The sequence below is a fragment of the Bombyx mandarina genome, chromosome 06 (assembly GCF_030267445.1).
Source record: "Bombyx mandarina strain Sakado chromosome 06, ASM3026744v2".
NCBI lineage: Eukaryota > Metazoa > Arthropoda > Insecta > Lepidoptera > Bombycidae > Bombyx > Bombyx mandarina.
The window spans coordinates 4,137,534-4,154,954 of record NC_143213.1 but is presented as its reverse complement, the minus strand read 5'-3'; the positions used below and the strand labels follow the sequence as shown (position 1 = coordinate 4,154,954).

The 17,421-nt window shown below is 35.1% G+C and overlaps 1 protein-coding gene and 2 non-coding genes across 3 annotated transcripts; all 3 read right to left on the bottom strand.

The window, feature by feature from the left end:
• Nucleotides 1–7,006: 7,006 nt before the first annotated feature.
• Nucleotides 7,007–16,658, bottom strand: eIF4B (eukaryotic translation initiation factor 4B). Its single transcript, XM_028170335.2, has 14 exons — nucleotides 16,545–16,658; nucleotides 15,990–16,100; nucleotides 15,179–15,369; nucleotides 14,625–14,732; nucleotides 14,251–14,336; nucleotides 13,652–13,779; nucleotides 12,527–12,641; nucleotides 11,932–12,000; nucleotides 11,771–11,844; nucleotides 11,288–11,471; nucleotides 10,467–10,554; nucleotides 10,351–10,390; nucleotides 8,548–8,888; nucleotides 7,007–7,911 (listed from the first exon to the last, which is right to left on the bottom strand). Exons 1-14 carry the CDS (start codon nucleotides 16,555–16,557, stop codon nucleotides 7,849–7,851), a joined length of 1,611 nt encoding a protein of 536 aa, XP_028026136.2. The 5' UTR covers nucleotides 16,558–16,658; the 3' UTR covers nucleotides 7,007–7,848.
• On the bottom strand, nucleotides 12,770–13,047 carry LOC149502802 (Nuclear RNase P). Its single transcript, XR_016323276.1, has one exon.
• LOC149502801 (Nuclear RNase P) lies at nucleotides 15,538–15,836 on the bottom strand. The gene has a single exon (XR_016323275.1).
• Nucleotides 16,659–17,421: the final 763 nt, after the last annotated feature.

Sequence of the window (17,421 nt, the reverse complement as noted above, 5' to 3'; positions counted from 1 at the left end):
CGAAGCGAAATTGGGAATAAGTCTTTAGTTGAAATAGATAAGCAATTTAATATAAGTAAGTCAATTTTGCAGAGACATGTAACAAGATCAATGAAATCTCAAGGTGGACAAAAATGTCTAAGTAATACATAATAAAATATTTAATATTCGTTCAGAGTGGGGGGTATTCATCTGATTAATCCATGGAATAACCGACACACCTAATCTCTTAACCCAGATAGAAATATCAGCCCCTAAGTACTTACCAAGAACGGAGAAATATAAACCGTTTCTAATAAAGCCTACGATATATTATTATGTATAAATAAATAAATATATATATATATATATATTTTGTTGTTAATGCACTGTCGATTGCACCTATAATTGAGGTGATGTCTGCCATGTACTTTTGTCAGTTTTTCAATTTTTTTTATTGATGATCACTTTGTTGGTGCAACTAAATAAATTAATTAATTAAAACTATATATAAAAATAAAAGTAGTGCCAACCCTAGCAAATTTCTCATTTCGTCCCAATTAACCGCAATTTTCGGGTAAATAGGGATTACACCTATTTTTGCATTTTTTGCTTAAACTGGAATGCTAGTTGCTTAATTTTAAATTAGACAACAAAGATGCCCCCAAGACTCAATCATTTTGATCCTGATATAGCATTATATACATCAACAACTACCTTAAAATTGCTCATAAAGTTGGAATTTGTCCCTAATCGCCCCATTTTACGGTACGCATTGTTGGTGCATAGCAGCTGTTCATACCTTCGTTTTGATGAAATGGAACTAAGTTTGTAATAAAAACTATTATTGATCTATGATATATTGACACAACTAAAACATTTTATCGTAAAAAAAATATTTGATTGTAGGTATTGTAACATTAATTTCTTTGTATTATCTAAGATCTGCTACATTTTCAATCATTCTATACCACTGAAGTAGGAAACAATATATTAAGTGTATAATCTATGGTAGGAAACCTATGGAAATGAAACGTCAACAAAAAATTCGTGCTACTGTGACGTCATCTGGCCACAAAACGGCGGTTTTAGTGCTGCCCAGATTTTAATGTTAGTAGGTTTTATCGATAAACGTTCTTGGCTCATTTTATTTTAAATATTGTTGAGTATGAATGTATTTGTAGAATTTATACTTTAGGAAGGAAGGAAGGATAGGAAGTAAGTATATTGTTATGTGCAAAGATGATGTGATTTAGATATTATGTGAAATCTATGACGAGTTCGTGCTTCAAATTTGCCAAGTAAACGATATGACGATTTTTAAAATTTGCTTCACTGATTTTATAAAGTTGTCGTTTGCCGCAAAACATAAAGATATGGCGTAGTACAGTGCCATCTGCCCATTTCTAGCATGCTGAATGTTATCGTATTTTGAGTACGTGTTTTTCTTAGACTATTACAATCTATTTTAATTGTTTTGCTGACTCTTAAGTCCGTAACACACTACCGCAGCGCACCTCACGGAAGGTGCGCCGCACCATTTGAATCACTCTCATATACTTATCAAGGGACCGCCTGATAAAAAAAAATACCTACAGAACATTTATTCGTTAATAAAATTACAAACGTCATTCCTTGTGACTTCCTCTCTAAAATCACTTAATTATTAAATATTTAACGAATTTACAATAGTGTTTTACTCACTGCGGAATAAAACTATTTTATTTAAATAGTTCCGAAGAGATTTTGTCGGTAGCCTTTTTCTCGAAATATCTAAACAGAATGTCTAAATATGTTTTGATGACATATTTTAAAGAGGTATTTATGATTAGTGTCATGATCAATAGATTCCGACCGAAAAATGGTGTCCGATTTTTCGGATGAGGGCTCCTTAATGAATTTAAATATATATAGATAATAGTTTTGGGGCATCGACTTTCTTGAGATCCTATAAAATACGTTTTAATTATTATTTTTGTATGTTTTAAGCATAATAAAATATGAAAATTTATATAAGCAATCATATTAAATCGATATAAAAGTCAATAAATAATGTACAACCCAAAACAGACGGCTGAACTGACGTGACAATGACATTTGGTGCGCTAAGCATGGCGGATTTTCGGCCTCATTAGACGGAGACGGAGACATTTACGTATATTCATGTTTCATTTTATGTACGCACTGAAATACTGTTATATTGTTTTCCTGCGAGTTAAAGTGCTGAGTAAGAAAGAGATAGATATATGTTTATGTGTGTGCCTTCAAAATGGGTGCTATTTATATAAGCAATTGTACGTATAGAACAATATGTCGTGTCCCTACTATATAGGTCTATGTTCTATACCTACCTACCTACACTACAGTTTTTTATCTATGTTTCAAATATGACATCCAGGACATTGACATACTATTAGCTGTCACGCGAATGAGGTTAGTACAATGAAGTAGGAACCTATGGAAATGAAACGTCAACCAAAATTTCGTGCCACTGTGACGTCATCTGGCCACAAAACATGGCGGCTTTAGTGCTGTACAAAAGATTTCAATGTTATCAGGTTTTATCGATAAACGTTCTTGGCTCATTTTATTTTAAATATTGTTGAGTATTATTTATTTGTAGAATTTATACTTTAATGGGAAGTAAGTAGGTATATTGTTATGTGCAAATATGATATGATTTAGATGGGTGAAATCTAAGACAAGTTCGTCCTTCGAATTTGCCAAGTAAACGATATGATGATTTTTAAAAGTTGCTACACTGATTTTATAAAGTTGTCGTTTGTCGCAAAACACAAAGATATGGCGTAGTTCAAAGCCATCAGCCCATTTCTAGCATGCTAAATGTTATCGTATTTTGAGTACGTGTTTTTCTTAGACTATTACAATCTATTTTAATTGTTTTGCTGACTCTAAAGTCCGTAACATACTACCGCAGCGCACCCCAAGGAAGGTGCGCCGCACCATTTGAATCACTTTCGCCTGAGAGTGATTCAAATTTTAAACTTATCAAGGGACCGCGTGAAAAAAAAAACACCTACAGAATATTTATTCATTAATTACAAACGTCATTCCTTGTGACTTCCTCTCTAAAATCACTTAATTATTAAATATTTAACAAATTTACAATAGTGTTTTACTCACTGCGGAATAAAACTATTTTATTTAAATAGTTCCGAAGAGATTTTGTCGGTAGCCTTTTTCCCGAAATATCTAAACAGAATGTCTAAATATGTTTTGATGACATATTTTAAAGTGGTATTTATGATTAGTGTCATGATCAATAGATTCTGACCGAAAAATGGATTTTTGGATGAGGGCTCCATAATGAATTTAAATACATATAGATAATAGTTTTAGGGCATCGACTTTCTTGAGATCCTATAAAATACGTTTTAATTATTATTTTTGTATGTTTTAAGCATGATAAATTATGAAATTTTATATAATCAATCATATTAAATCGATATCAAAGTCAATAAATAATGTACAACCCAAAACAGACAGCCGAACTGACGTGACAATGACATTTGGCGCGCTAAACATGGCGGATTTTCGGCCTCATTAGACGGAGACGGAGATATTTACGTATATTCATGTTTCATTTTATGTACGCACTGAAATACTGTTATATTGTTTTCCTGCGAGTTAAAGTGCTGAGTAAGAACGAGATAGATATATGTTTATGTATGTGCCTTCAAAATGGGTGCTATTTATATAAGCAATTGTACGTATAGAACAATATGTCGTGTCCCTATTATATAGGTCTATGGGTTAGTAGGTACCGTAAAATGGGGTGATTAGGGTTTGAGAGGTGAATGGGGGAAAAAAAAACAGGAAAATTTTTCGTCGCGCAATATTAAATAGTTTTTTAATCGTTGCAAAATCTTCCATTTTTTGTAATGTAATAGTAGAATGTTGAAAGTCCACAAAACAACTCTGAATATGCATGATAATAGCTGCTAACTTATAAAAAATCGCATTTCAAATTAACTTCTTGTGGTGGTAATTATTTTAGTGCTAGAAACTTTGCTCTCTTTTATTTATTTGATAATAATAGATGACGACTGTGATTTATAAATGTTATTTAGTGTTTGAACCATTATATATATTAAAGGTAAGTCTTAGTTGTTATTGGTTTTAATGTATTTGATAAAATAAAAATACATGTAAAAATCTGTTGTTTTTGGGGATATTGGGAACGTCTCGGGTACAAATAACAATGAAAAAGGGGTCAATTGGGATGAGAATAAGTGAAATGGAAACTACCTAAGTTTAAATGAGTACAGGATTGTAGGGTTGTCTATGTAGTTACAACAATATTTTTTTAATTTGTTGGTAAGAATCTGGGTTATTCATGATGTTTTTGTCTAGAACTTTTATTCAAAATTATCAATGCAGTGTTATTTTATTGTTTGGAAAATATTTATATCATTTACGTGTTGTTTTCTATTAGATATCCCTCGCGTGTACGTATCAAAGAGTCCAAATCCTTATAAGAGATATGATCCCTTAATATTAAAAACAGTAATAGAAGCCTATGAAATTAGGAATAAGTCTTTAGTTGAAATAGCTAAGCAATTTAACATAAGTAAGTCGCTTTTGCACAGACATGTTACAAGAACAATGAAATCTCAAGGTGGACAAAAATGTCTAAGTAATACATAATAAAATATATTAATATTTGTTCAGAGTGGGGGTATCTACTTGATTAATCTATGGTATAACAGACACACTTAATCTCTTAACCCAGATAAAAATATCAGCCCCTAAGTACTTACTAAGAACGAAGAAATATAAACCGCTTATAAGAAAGCCCACTCGTTCGAATTTAGGTGCTTACTCTCCCTTAAACAGAATCGTTTGCGACTACAATAATGTCCACGGTAGCGCGGTCTCCGTCAATGTTCATTCGGACTTGTCCGATTGCGCTGAACTAACTTTAAGTGATGAAATAGATGTTTTATCTAATTGTGTCACAGCTTACAGAAAAAAATTGTCGCAGATAATTTCCCAAGTAAATATAAATTAATCCTATGTAATTAAATGTAATCAAGTTTTAGTTATATATTTTTTATCTATGTTATCAATGCACTGTCGATTGCACCTATAATTGAGGTGACATGTGTCATGTACATTTGTCAGTTTTTCAATGTTTTTCATTGATGATCTTTTTGTTGGTGCAACTAAATAAATAAATTAATTAAAACCAAGGAGTGCCAGCCCTAGCAAGTTTCTCTATTAACACTAATTTCGTCCCCAATAACCCCAATTTTTGGGTAGCTAGGGATAGCACCTATTTTTGCTTAAACTGGAATGCTAAAGCTTTAAATTGGATACCAAAGACGCCCCCAAGACTCATCATCAAGATCATTTTGATCCTGATATAGCATTTTAAACATCAACAACTACCTATAATTGTTCATCAAGTTGGAATTTGTCCCTAATCACCCCCTTTTACCGGTATACAAGTTTAAAAAATTAGCAGTCTTCCTTAAAAGCGCCTTGTTAATTACTGGAAACAATTAACAAGCGATTAAAGAAATATCATATTGGAGTGAAGACTCATATACCCTCGAATATATTAAGTGTATGATCTATACCTGATGGGATTGGTAGGGAAAAAAGCGAACTGATATTTTTTGCGCAGAGCTCATAGATTATTATGCAGGCCACTCACATGCGCGCAAATATTCGTACATTGTACAAATGTTTGCGCGCATGTGAAGGGCCGTCAAACATTCATTCGCAAACTTAGCAGCTGTGCAAATAAATGGGTTCGGTACTCAATTTGCGAACCCGTTTGCGCTTCCTCCTACACTTGTTTAGGAATGTCTCACGAATTTCTCCTCCTTTTTAATTCGTCAATAGAACATTGAAGAGAAAAAGAGTTGAATTCTTTCCCAGACATCATTAACAGCCATGCTGTTTTTATGGGATTTCTTTTGATGAAGATACGCTACACAGTAGACGTCATGAACTATGAAAATGGCGATACGTCCGTTACCTTCGCAATTGTCGGCGCAACTGGGCACGAATGTGTGGGAGACTACGCGAAGGTTCGCGGTTCGCGCGCTTTGATGTCTGTTAAAAAACCGACACAGCTTGGAAAACCACGAATGCAGCGAAAACTTTGCTTAATCATTTGCAAATGTCGTCCTACACTTGCGGGTTGCGTATTCGTGAGCATGTGAGCGACTGGTGTTATACACTTAGTCCAAGTCGTCCAGTCAGGATTAATACAAAAAGGCATTTGATAGTAAATTAAATTAATCTACTCCTCAAACGTACCTACCTTCTCGTACGATCAATTTGAAAGTGCCGAAAGATCGTATGATGAAAATTGGGAACGTGGCATGTAGAATTCGTCTGAACAAGAGCTAATAAATCTCCAGGATTGTTCAATTGAGTAGGAATCTGATTAAGAGTCAGTCAACTTTATTTTGAATTACGTGTAATAAAAACCGTCGACTTACAAATTCGTTTTATTCTAAAATGACAACCATTATCTCTAAAAAAACAGATATTAAGTTAAAATTTAGACCATTCGATGGTTTCATTTTAACATTGTTCGATCCATAGTTAATACCTACACTTGATTCGAATATCGGTTTTTTCATTGATATCCCAAATTTAGAAATGTCAGTCTTTTATGCTAATGTAACTTCATCTTCATTCATTTAATCATCATTCTGCATATCTACTTAAATTCACGAAAATGTAGTTTCTAGATGTATCGGGGTACTCAGAGAAAAATGGAATAAGGCGAATTAACCCTATCTAGGCAGTCTCAATATTTTTTTTACCTTTTGATGAGATTTAAAATTCACTATTTTGATGAGTTCTCTTTTATGTGTATTACAAGTCAGTGTAATGCAAAATAACCTTTTCAATCACCGTCGCGATTACAAAAGTTACATATTTAAAAGATGGGAATTGAATGAAAGTAACAAATACAGATATGAATCAGTACTTTGAAAGCTTTAACGTTGACTACGCGGGGTACTATTGTTCCTTTAACGTTTTTCTCACTCCAATAAAACATTGATTAAAATTTTCACATCAGTTTTAATTACAATTACTATTTAAATGATGCTTCAAGCATAGTAAATAATAATATGACAACATTAATAAGAGTGCTAAATTAACAAAATGTGTTGTATCTCGCAAGACGTTTGTTCATCACGATTCATCCATCAAGAACGATTCTGTGGCGGGTATACCCCGTATATCGCGGTGTATAAATAGATCCCTTTAGCACAACGGAAACAAAGAAATGAGAAAGATTCCTATAAAATAATAATAATAATAATATTAGTGGTGTATTGTTGAGTTTCACACTCAATTCATAATAATATTACTCCTACTCGAAAAGAAATCAAATACATGATAAATTCCCAAGAAAACAAAACACGACAAAGAGGCAGCACCTGTTTTATTGTAAAATTGAGGAAATGGAACTATCGGATTCCAATGATTTTTAATTAATCAGCTTCATCTCTATTTGTAAAAAAACTCATCGTGAATTTACACCAATTAGTATAAAATGGTTGCAAATATGAGAGCCCCAGTCTTTAATGTTGCAACTGCACAGATTTAAAAACAACCTTTTGTCGATGATATAATATTATCGAATATCAGGTCACTACAGTAAAGACTGGGGCAGACCTCGAAGCTGCGTGAGCATGTAACAAACCCTAATTAATATACACATATGATAAACCACACCGCACTATGATTAGTCGAGTTCTATATCACATAGCACAATGTAAACGATCGTCTCGGTGCCACGTACAGTTCCGTCGTGCGTCAGTCACTCGATAAATTTACACTTTACACTCTGGTCACTTGCAGAACGGACACAAAATATTTCACACGTCTATACGAGTGTTATTCAGATGCAGCGTCGTCGGCGTCTTCAAGGAAGCTAAACTTGTTGGATGCAACGAAATTCTGAAAATGAAATTTGATTAATGAACAACAAAAATAATGAGGAAAATAATAGTAAATTTATTTACTACATAAGCTCTTGATCATGACCTAGAATACTATTTATATATTTAACAAATTGAGAGATGACGCTGATGGCATAACCTGTATCGTGAGGACCAAAATAAGATTTACTATGTATATAAATGACCTCAAAACGACATCACTATTATTAATAATTATTACCTTCAAAAACATATGGTACAAGATTTCACATACCGTTGATTGGGGGGAATAGGGGACTAGAGGTAAAATAGAGACAAGCCTTGGATGTCACAATGCTTTTGTGAGATTTAAATTTGTTGAATAGAAAATGACTTATTTAGTGTTTAAGAATATTAAATAGTTTAATTTAGTCAAGGTGAATCAGGTCAAGCTAGTTTTTTAAGTTTTTGTGTATATTTTTCAATGAACTGTGTTTAATCATGGATCATGTATGGAAAATTTAAACCTCCGGATACATTTTAATCTCAATTTTATTGGTATTACCCTAAAAAAAACGGAAAATTTCTCTTGGAATTGCAAATCGTCCCGATTTCCCCCAATCTACTCTGTATTTGACAACTGACAAAATGAAAGTCATTCCAATCGAATACATACGGGTTTTTCTTGTTCTTTTAATTTGGGCAGTGGTTTCTCGTCAGTGTCGTCGCGTCGATCACGTGAACGACTGGGTCGTCCGTTTCTTTCTTGATCGCGCTCTACGGAATCTCTCCTGCGCGCTGGCGAGGCGGGCGAGGGGTCCCGTCGGTCGGGGGAGTAGTCTCTGCGTTCTCTCTCGTCTTTGGGATCGCGCCGATCTCTACCGTCCCTGTTGTAGTCGCGCCTGTCTCTATCGTCCCTGTAGTCTCTTTTTTCTCGGTCGTCGCGCCGATCCTTGTCGTCCTTAGAATAATCTCGCCGCTCCCTGTTGAAGCTTCGCGAATCTCTGCCGCGATCGTCTAAGGAAAATGTAACATCAATTACCTTGTTTAATATATCCAAATGATGTAAAGAAACTGTTCTTGAAATCAAAAGGGTATTTTCAGAGTAGTCAACGGTAATTAATGAACGTCGGGCCATGAAGGGAAATTTTGACTGCTTTTAAGTAGTTAATAGTTGGAAAAGTATGTAGTTGTATGATTCTCAAACCAAATGAATACTTAGATAAAATTCGCAAGTTATTTGATGAAACAAATAATATTTTCGACTTGGACGAGTATAGCTTTTTTTTCCTATTTAAGCTGAGAGCCTTGAGAGACTATTTCAGCGTAACCTAACCTAAACCTGACGCCGTTGCTAACACGTACCCTAGCAAGAGCCGTGCTTCGCAGAATCTACCACCGGAAATATGAAGCGATGATAAAAAATATGATGGTCACATGCAAGTAACGAAAAAAGTTTTACATAGCAAAATCTGGAAAAATCCCATACAGAAAATGATATAGTTAAGGGGCATTCAATTTAAATTGATCTCAGAACTGATGAAAACCAATGATCCCTTACTACGTCATCCACAACTTACGGACCACAAAGAGTGTTCTGGAATATGAGTTGAAGAATGAAAAAAGGTTTATGCAAATTTAGTCAAATTTAGGAATGAATATCAAGGAACTCTGCAACGTTTAAGATGATAATACATATTGAATAGTATTAAAAAATAAGAGTTTTCGTGTCGTATAATATTGGTTTTAATCAAATCAGAAATAAATTTCAGAGTTTAGATAGTGAATTATATTGTTATAAGTTAAATATCAACTCTAACGATAGTTATTACAAATTTGAATTGACAAAATTAACGTATTCGTAACGATGGAAATAAAAACCGCGCGATTAAATTGTAAAAATTGTTTGGCGTTTATGACTCTCAAAAACCTAAGATAAGTTGTTTTAGTTTAAAATATAATATTATAAATCAGTATATATTCGAGATAATGACTAGAAGTGAAGAACAACACGTGACCAATTAGTAAAATATCTCTCTTCAAGGCCAGATGTAAAGTGTTGTTTTACTTTGACACTCAAATATGTTACATGATATCAAAGTTGAAATAATTTTGAATTGAAACAAGCTGAAAACAAAATTTATTGGCTAAGCCAAGTCTAATAAATACTTATTGTTTTACGAATAGGCGGTTTAAAACGAAGGCAATTCTCTCGTGTTACACAGAGAGCTCAATCCTCGCGTTGGCTGATTTTTATAATTTTACTTTTGGCATTTACATTTCAATGTTTATGAGCTCCAATAACCACTTAATGATGGAACGTGAGTTCATTCACCCATCTATGCAATAAATAAAAACGTATTATGGTCTGGACCACTACCAGTACCAATGTTTACTCGTTCGTCATTTTCGTGAAAAATGTAAGTATACCTACTTCTAATAAAAAGTAATTTAAGTGTATTTGTAAATTGATACTGACCTCTTCTAGCACCTCCACGACGATCTCCAGAGTGATCATTCTGTTCGACAATAAATTATGTTAGTAGAAGTTAAATTATAAGAAACGTTTGATTGTTATTATTTTAAAGTACATACTCTACGTCCCCCCCAACGTTCTTTTTCTTCAGCAACGCGTCTGGCCTCTTCTTCCTGTTTTCGTAGACGCTCTTCAATTTCTCTTTCCCTGTAGAAATTCATTAATTTTAGTTTATTTAATTATTCTTTTTTTTTTCTTCCTAGTTATGCTGATGGCCACGAGAGGCTATATCAGCGTTACCGCACGAGTACGTAAGCTCAAACCTGGAGAAGTTGCGATCTTAGCAAGAGTAGTGCTTAGCAGAATCTATCACCGGATCGGAAACGCGACCCACTGAAAAGATCCAGCGAGAAATTCAGTGGGCTGTGTCTGCGTGTTACTTTACTCGCCGAGCCCTTCGTCGAAAGCGACGGCTTCGATGAGAAAAACAAAACAAAACAACAACAACAAATACAAATTTCGTGGATAAAAATGTGATTTTAATGGAGCTACAGCACAATTGGGTGTACCCGGTTCGCAAAAGAGAAATACTTTCTGTTGTGTTTCGACTTATTTACAAAATTCCGTTTAAATATTTCGCTGAAATTAACTAGGTCAAAATGAAATAATTTAACTAAAACATACACAAGTTTTTCATAGAAATTGTCAAATCATGATGACACGTGAATGTAGTTTTATGTAATTTAAAAGCTGTGTAATTTAATTGACTGTTGGTGTAAAGCGACCGAGTCTAGCACAAAAAGCACGAGTCGGTGTCTAGATAACCCTTTAATCTTGCACATTTTGTAAATTGTTTAACATAAAACCAAGATCATAAGTATTATCTTGATTTATCTGTCATGTGCTGATTTTTTTTCTCTATAAAACAACATATTCTTACTTAGCAGCAGTGTCAACAGGTTTAGCGCCGCCAAACACTTTTTCAGCAGGCACCGGCTTCGGAGCCTGTTTCTCTTGTTTTTCCTCCAGGGGCGCTCCGTCGGCGGGCTTGGTGGGGGCTTCGGTCTCGCGAGGCACAGTGCGCGGTAACAAATTCAACTTAGGACGTTCACGAGGTTTTGTGTCTGTGAAATATTTTTTTCTTAGACTTTTTAAATCTAATGTGTATTTAGTTACACATACACATACAAACATACTCACAAGCATAATAGCCTGCTTAAATGATAGCACCTAATGATCTCTCAACACTAGTCCGCGACATCTGTTCACGACTTAACCTAACCTATCTATCCTAAGAACGAGGGAGCTTGGACACAGAACAAAAAAAATTATAAGGTTAATCTCTATTTGTATTTGTACTATACCCTTTAAGAGAGAAAATAAAAATTATTATAGTTAACAAAAACGAACTGTCATGAATTACCTTCTCTTGGAGGTGGGTCCCGGTCACGGTCACGATCGCCAAAACCTCTGCTGCCGAATCCTCTACTATCTCTGCTGCAAGTGATTTCATATAAAATGTACAAAAATTTGAATATGGAGGTTGTAAGTCAAGCACAATATAATTCAATAATTTAATTTTACCTGAATCCTCCTTCACGGTCTGGTGCAGCACGGAATCCATCTCGTCCACCATAACCCCGATCTCTACCTCTGGAAATGTTGGAAATCAAATATAAATGTTAACATGAAAATTTTCGATTATTTTTAAAAAGTATTCAAATGTATATCATTTTGTTAAATAACACTTGTTATTAAAAACTACCTGCCAACTTATTCTCAATGAAATATCATTATTAAGAGTATGTTAGAAATATATCATAAATATGGTAAATACGGGTTCACAGCATGTCTTCTCAAAAGGATAGACGACAGAAATGGTAAAGGCATACATACTATAAATAGCAAATGCAATTTTACACACTATAAAGTTTAACTTTTTATTTCTTGACCTGTCATCATACACTAGACGTAAAAAAACCAGTGGTCATACTTTAAAAAATATGGTAGGATTCAAATTGGTTCATTTTTTCATGATTCATTCGAGTGGTCAAACACAATCGAAATGAGTAATTTTGAATGATAAATTGTATTATGATTTCATAATTATTTCTTTTTGTAAAATATCTTTAATGTCTTAAAATAAATAGAGTACACTATATACAAAAGGTTATCAAACCTATCCTCTCCATAGCGGTCACGTCCGAAGGAGTCCCTCCCGCCGTAGGGGGCCCGCGCGGGCTCGGGGGCTCGCTCGGCGTCGCGCCAGGCTCCTGGACGGTTATCTGCACTCGCTGTGTAATTTCATAGTTTCTGGTCACTACTACATTACCTCTTGAATGAACGCAATTCTAACTTGGATTTAAATTTTGTACTACTATTCTAACTAGTCAAGTCACTCAGAATGTGTGTCAGCACTAGAGCGAGCTGGAGATTAGTCTGAATTGAGTTATGACCGCTGCGTCGTGTCACAAATTGAACTGAAATAGCAGGTCGCAGGGAACCTTCCAAGGGTCAACAGAATCTCGTCTCATCCTTGCTGGACTCCTGGACTTGATAATGCGCCCGCGTTGCTGGGGTCCCCACCACCGCTGTTAGCGGAGCCCCCGCCTAGAGGGTTTGGTATCCGACTGTACCACTGACCTTTACTCAGACCTTCCCGAGACAATTTGAGTAACTAAGAAAGATTTTCTATTTCACTGAAAGACTCAAATTCATAGGTGTTTCAAATAAAATATCAGTTTCACATTCTAAATATTTTTTACCGCAGACATCTAACATGAATTAAAAAATCTGTACTCTGTATGTATGTCCCAAGTGTGACATTACAGCTCACTCTTAATGCTGACATTATCATCATTGTGACAGTGAAATTTTTTTTTCAAACCCAATAATCATGACAAACAAACATGGTATAATAAAACTGGACTGAATTAATTTAGCTTATTCTTTTTGTTTGTGGTTAGGCAAGGCTATCAAGCCACTATGTGGTGATATAGAGACAACCTATAAGTAACTAACTTCTTGATAGCCTTGCTATTAATTATAAATCTTTGTTTAAATGTTTTACCTTCATTTCAAACTTTCACATTTAATATGAATCTATTATATATCTGTTACATAATATAAAGAACCTATTTTTATACTAACTACATCAACTACATCAATCCATACTTAAAAGTATGTTAAAGCAATGAACATACTTCAAAACCAATTTTTAATAGAACCATGGTTTTAATAAATGTAAGAGACTCAATGAAATGATAAGGATTAGAAGTTAAAAATCTAATGATTTAAGACTCACAGTCTCTTTCGCGATCCCGATCCCGATCTCGTTCTCTATCATTGGGAGGACGAGGGCGGCCGGGCGCGTCGGGTACAGCGCGGGGTCCGGAGCGCCAGTCACCCATTGTACGCTCAGGGTCATAGTCCCTGTAAGTTACATAATATCACTTCATTGTTGTTTATGAAAATGTGCTATGTGTAGCGCACGTCGTGCGAAATGAAAAGAAAAAGTACAAGGGACTCAAGAGATGTTTGATAAAGAAAGATTGTTAATTTTTGTAAATCAATAACTATAAGCTTAACATTGGTGCTTTTTTTTCAATGCCAGATTAACTAAACATAGTCAGTCATCCTGACAGTGAAATAGAATAATAAATAGAAAAAAGCATCGCAATATGATTATTGTAAAGCATTTTTCTATGAATTTTATATAATTAGCTGCTTGGAGAAGATCACTACTGGAGACAAGACTACCTTTTATAAAAACTTTTGTGAGTTTGTTGATTTTGTCAAATGTTACTGTTGGAATGCATTTGAACTAGTGCTAAGATTGGACGCGTGGACTCATTAAGAGGTCTTACCGCCAGTAAATAAAAAAAAAGAATTTAAAATACTTACCTATCTCTATCAGAGCGTCCACTTCGTCCCATTCGACGGTCATCTGGAGTAGACACCTCAATTCGTACTCTCCTGCCACCTATTGTCTATTACAACAAAAGATTACCGATATCAAAAACAGTACCATTGAGGTGAGAGCCTGCTCTTCAAGCTGGTCAACTGTTTTTATTTAAAATCATTATTTATGAATTATAATGTTTTCATAATTTAAAATATTATATTACTTGATGTTGACTACCTTGAATTATTTATCTAAGTTGGTTTATTCAAATTTAAAAGGCATTGATTGTATATGTACATTAACATACTTAGTATTGTGAAATTAAAAAAAAATATTGGATTGATTATATGAAAATAAACAATTTCCAACTCACCAAGTCTGGCATATTGAGAGCTTCAATTAAATTTTCTCTGTCTTCAAAATCAACATATCCATGACCTTTGAGTCTGTCACCCTCTCTTGGAAGTCTTAAGTTGGTAACCTGTGTAAATTGACTCAGATTATTTACTTGATTTTTTTTACTGCATCACAACTGTACATTTGAATCACAACTGAGTATTTTGGAGCTGAAGACATTCTATCATTACATCATCAAAACAAGCACAGCAAAGATGCACGAACAATCTACATTATTAGTTAATTGCATATAATGTGATTGGTTTTTAATACAAATTTTGTTAAATATATTTTTCAATTAATCACTACATAGTATAAAACAAAGTCGCTTTCTCTGTCCCTATATCCCTATGTATGCTTAAATCTTTAAAACTACGCAACGGATTTTGATGCGTTTTTTTTTAATAAATAGTGATTGGAGGAAGGTTTATATGTATAGTAACATCCATTAAATAGTGGAGAAATCAATAATAAATTAGTTTCCGAAGCGAAGCGAGGGCGGGTCGCTAGTTCTTAATAAACAATAGTTACCTTAAGGTCAGCAAATAACTCTGCAATAGCACTTTCTTCAACATCATAAGGCAGATTAGAGATGTGTGCAATAAATGGGGGGCGATGTGGTATTGACTCATCATCAACTGCCAAGCCTCCTCGTGCTGCACGAGAAGCTGAAGGCAGTACAACTGGTGCCCGTGTATGCGATGCATATCCAAAATTTTCCGCTATTTAGAAATTTAGGATTTTTTATTTTATAATTATTCACAAAAAAGATTTTAATGTTTCCAACAAAGAAGTTTATGAGTTTTGGCATTTATGTAATTATAATATAATAAGTCATTTTTTCTTTGAGTAATAATTCATAAAAGACCCTCAGTTTATACAGGGAGCAAGCCAAGAAAGACTAGTCTGAATTGAGTTATGGCTATGACCATCTCGTAAATTGTGCTAAAACTGCCAGCCATGAGGGTTTCCAATAGTAACAATAACTATGTCTCTTCCCTATCAACACAGACAAGGAATCCTAGACTAGAAATTGTACCATAATTTCTGGTTCCCTCTTCATCCTTGTTAAGGAAGCATCCGGCTAGAATGTACACAAAACACTGGTGGCTTTTACTCAGACCTTTCCGGGATGTAAAGAGTGACAAACACTCTGTGGGTGTATCCCAAGTACGAGATTAACATTGACCTGCCATTACCCCTTAAATCATCACTGGGTCAATTACGTTTTCAGATCTGATTTTTTAAATGACATTTTTTCAATCTAAACTTAATACTTTTTCAAGAGATGAAAACCCATGTAATCAATTGAAATTTTCTAATTTAATCAATTTATACTCACTTTCATCTTCTGCAGCGTTCGCCCAATTGTTGGTAGTTGCGATTGTGGTCGGTTCTGCTATAATGCTTGTGATGTCGGCTTTGATCCATTTTGCCTTCTTTGACTTCTTGCCTGCAACAAATACACTATGTATAAAAATCAAAGATAGGGTGATGAAAAATGGTGACGCATATTTATAGTAAAGAACCTAGGTACTAGTCAGAGAGCCATTTTAAGAGGACATATCAGGACGTCCTTCTACAGAGAACATCTGTTCGAATGGTCTTTTTTATCAGCTTGTGTATTTTTTGAGAATTTGGTTATTTACATGTTAATTTACATGGATAATGAAAATATTATAAAAGGAAATGTGGCCACGCGGTAAATCTAAATGCCTGCAGAGGTGAAATTATGACACGTTAGCAATAATAAGTTAGGCATTTACAAGCTTACAATTGATTTGCCCGTAGAGTGATTTACTGTGACATTAGAAATACTTGTAAAATAAATTAAATTAATGAAGGAAATAGCGTAAATTTCAAACTTTTTTCACGTGCCAAAATTATATGAACTAACCTGTAGCGGCCATATTAAAAGGCTGGGGTTGGAGTTGCCACTGCACAACCCACTTTATCTACCTGTGACGCTTTCAATCAACTTTACACAAACGGCAAAAACTACCATGAAGTCCGTAATCTACTATATTAAATAAACTTACGATAGTGCTATTAAAATGTCGGTCATTTAACACAAAATATTTCCAATTTACTAAATGGGAAACCATAAGAATAGAAGTCGTCGTGGCCTAAAGGATAAGACGTCCGGTGCATTCGTATCTAAAGATGCAACGGTGTTCGAATCCCAGGCGGGTACCAATTTTTCTAATGAAATACGTAGTCAACAAATATTCACGGTTGACTTCCATGGTTAAGGAATAACATCGTGTAATAAAAATCAAACCCGCAAAATTATAATTTGCGTAATTACTGGTGGTAGGACCTCAAGCCTCTGCCCCGGTAGGCAGCGGCTTGGTTCGGTAGGCAGCGGCTTAGCTCGGTAGGCAGCGGCTTGGCTCTGCCCCTGGCATTGCTGAAGTCCATGGGCGACGGTAACCATTCACTATCAGGTGGGCCGTATGCTCGTCTGCCTATAAGGGCAATAAAAAAAAAACTTGTGAGTCCGCGCGGGTAGGTATCACCACCCTCGGCGAAGGAGTAGTTCGAGCGCGGAGGCTCCAATCTCGGCGGTCCGTGCTGGAGGCGTGGTCTCGCCGCTTGGCGGACCCGTCGGCCGGCCTCCGTACCGTTGAGGCGGTCCGCCCGGTTCTCGCGGATTGGGTGGGCCGCGACCGCGGATGCCTCACCTTCCGGCTGACGCAAATGTTGACGGCCATGGTTGTTTTGGCCGGTACCTTTTCAAAATAGCCGGAAGGGAACCGACGGCGCAGTGATGA